Source organism: Cantharellus anzutake (assembly GCF_015039405.1).
Source record: "Cantharellus anzutake strain C23 chromosome Unknown EI90scaffold_26, whole genome shotgun sequence".
In the NCBI taxonomy this organism is placed as follows: domain Eukaryota; kingdom Fungi; phylum Basidiomycota; class Agaricomycetes; order Cantharellales; family Hydnaceae; genus Cantharellus; species Cantharellus anzutake.
In genome coordinates, this window is record NW_024066976.1 from 627,659 (window position 1) to 628,930 (window position 1,272).

Here is a 1,272-nt window from a genome sequence, read left to right on the forward strand (position 1 = left end):
TCTGCAGTGTTCTCCCCTGAACACCAACTTGCGGTAAGCCCCTCACGGGCACGCATAAGTCAACTCTGAAACCCAAATCACTCCCGATCTTGCGGAACCCCAGCAGCAGACTCGGTGCATACCACTGAGGTCTCGCCGTTGCTTGCCACCTCATTCTCCGTCATTCCTTTCCGTCACGCTGCCAGTGTGGTCTCCAAGCCCCTCTCCTACCTCGGATCTGATATGCCATGGTGTTAAGACAGCCAACTTACCCATATGATCCGTTGATCTAGCCGGTTACTGATTGGCAAAGTCGCACACCCAAGCATTCCAGCCCAAATCCGCCTGAGCCAACTCCGACACCCGACCCACTGAGCATGCACCATTCCTGGGAGACCTAAGCCATGCTTAGTCTTCACCATCTGCCCCCTGGCCTTTTGGTCACTCTGTCTGCGCCATTGGTCACTAGCCTTCGCTCCCGACCCTTGCCGCTTCTCCGCTTTGCCACTGGTGAGGTTTTTGCCGCAACTCCGCAACTCCGCTGTTGGTTAGGTCGCTATCATGCTAGGACAACTGAATCGCCCTCTTGTGATCCGTTGATCCGGATGGGTACTGAACAGCACAATGTCCCTGCTCCTAGCAACCCACCCAACTCAACCTCTGTCGCTTCGCCGGTCCTCTGAGACCTTCGACCCACCATGTGCGCCTCTGATGCCAGGCCCACTATTGCTGCCTGTGCAGTCATTCTGGAAAACTGGGCCATGCCCTTTTCCATCTCTGAACTCTGGTCTTAGGCCTCTCAGCCTTCGACACCCCTCTGCCTCTTGATCCGGAGCCACGTCGGCCCCGAATCACCCCTCCGACTCTTGGCCTTGAGCCATGTCTGCCCTAGACCTCTGGGCCCCGGCCATTTTGGCCTCGGACCACTTCCATTTTCCGTATCACCTCCCGTTTCTGATTTCCCATCCGTTTCTGTTCACCTTCCGATTCCCGCTCTCCGACTCCCGTCACTCATTTTTCTGTTTTCTGATCTGATCTGAACCTTGTTCTCCTGTTTTCTGCCATTTTGTTTTTCTGTTCAGACCTCTGTTCTTGTCTTCTCTGATCCTCCCTGGCCATCACCTTCCCGCTCTCCGACCAACCTCTTCCGAATTTGGGCATCCGCTTCCAACCTTCCGAATGCAACCATGTGCACCATCGCAGTGGTAATCCGATTAGCAGCCGGACACATCCGTACATCAGCTGAGCCTCTTGGGTCTTGGCCTTCAAGGGTTCAGGCCCTAAGAGGGGGAT

At 55.3% G+C, this 1,272-nt stretch overlaps 1 protein-coding gene across 1 annotated transcript; it reads left to right on the forward strand.

Annotated features, from left to right (window-relative positions):
* The first annotated feature begins 268 nt into the window (after positions 1 to 268).
* On the forward strand, positions 269 to 760 carry EI90DRAFT_1141747 (uncharacterized protein). Its single transcript, XM_039051540.1, has one exon. It carries the CDS (start codon positions 384 to 386, stop codon positions 660 to 662), a length of 279 nt encoding a protein of 92 aa, XP_038915591.1. The 5' UTR covers positions 269 to 383; the 3' UTR covers positions 663 to 760.
* The last annotated feature ends 512 nt before the right edge of the window (positions 761 to 1,272 follow it).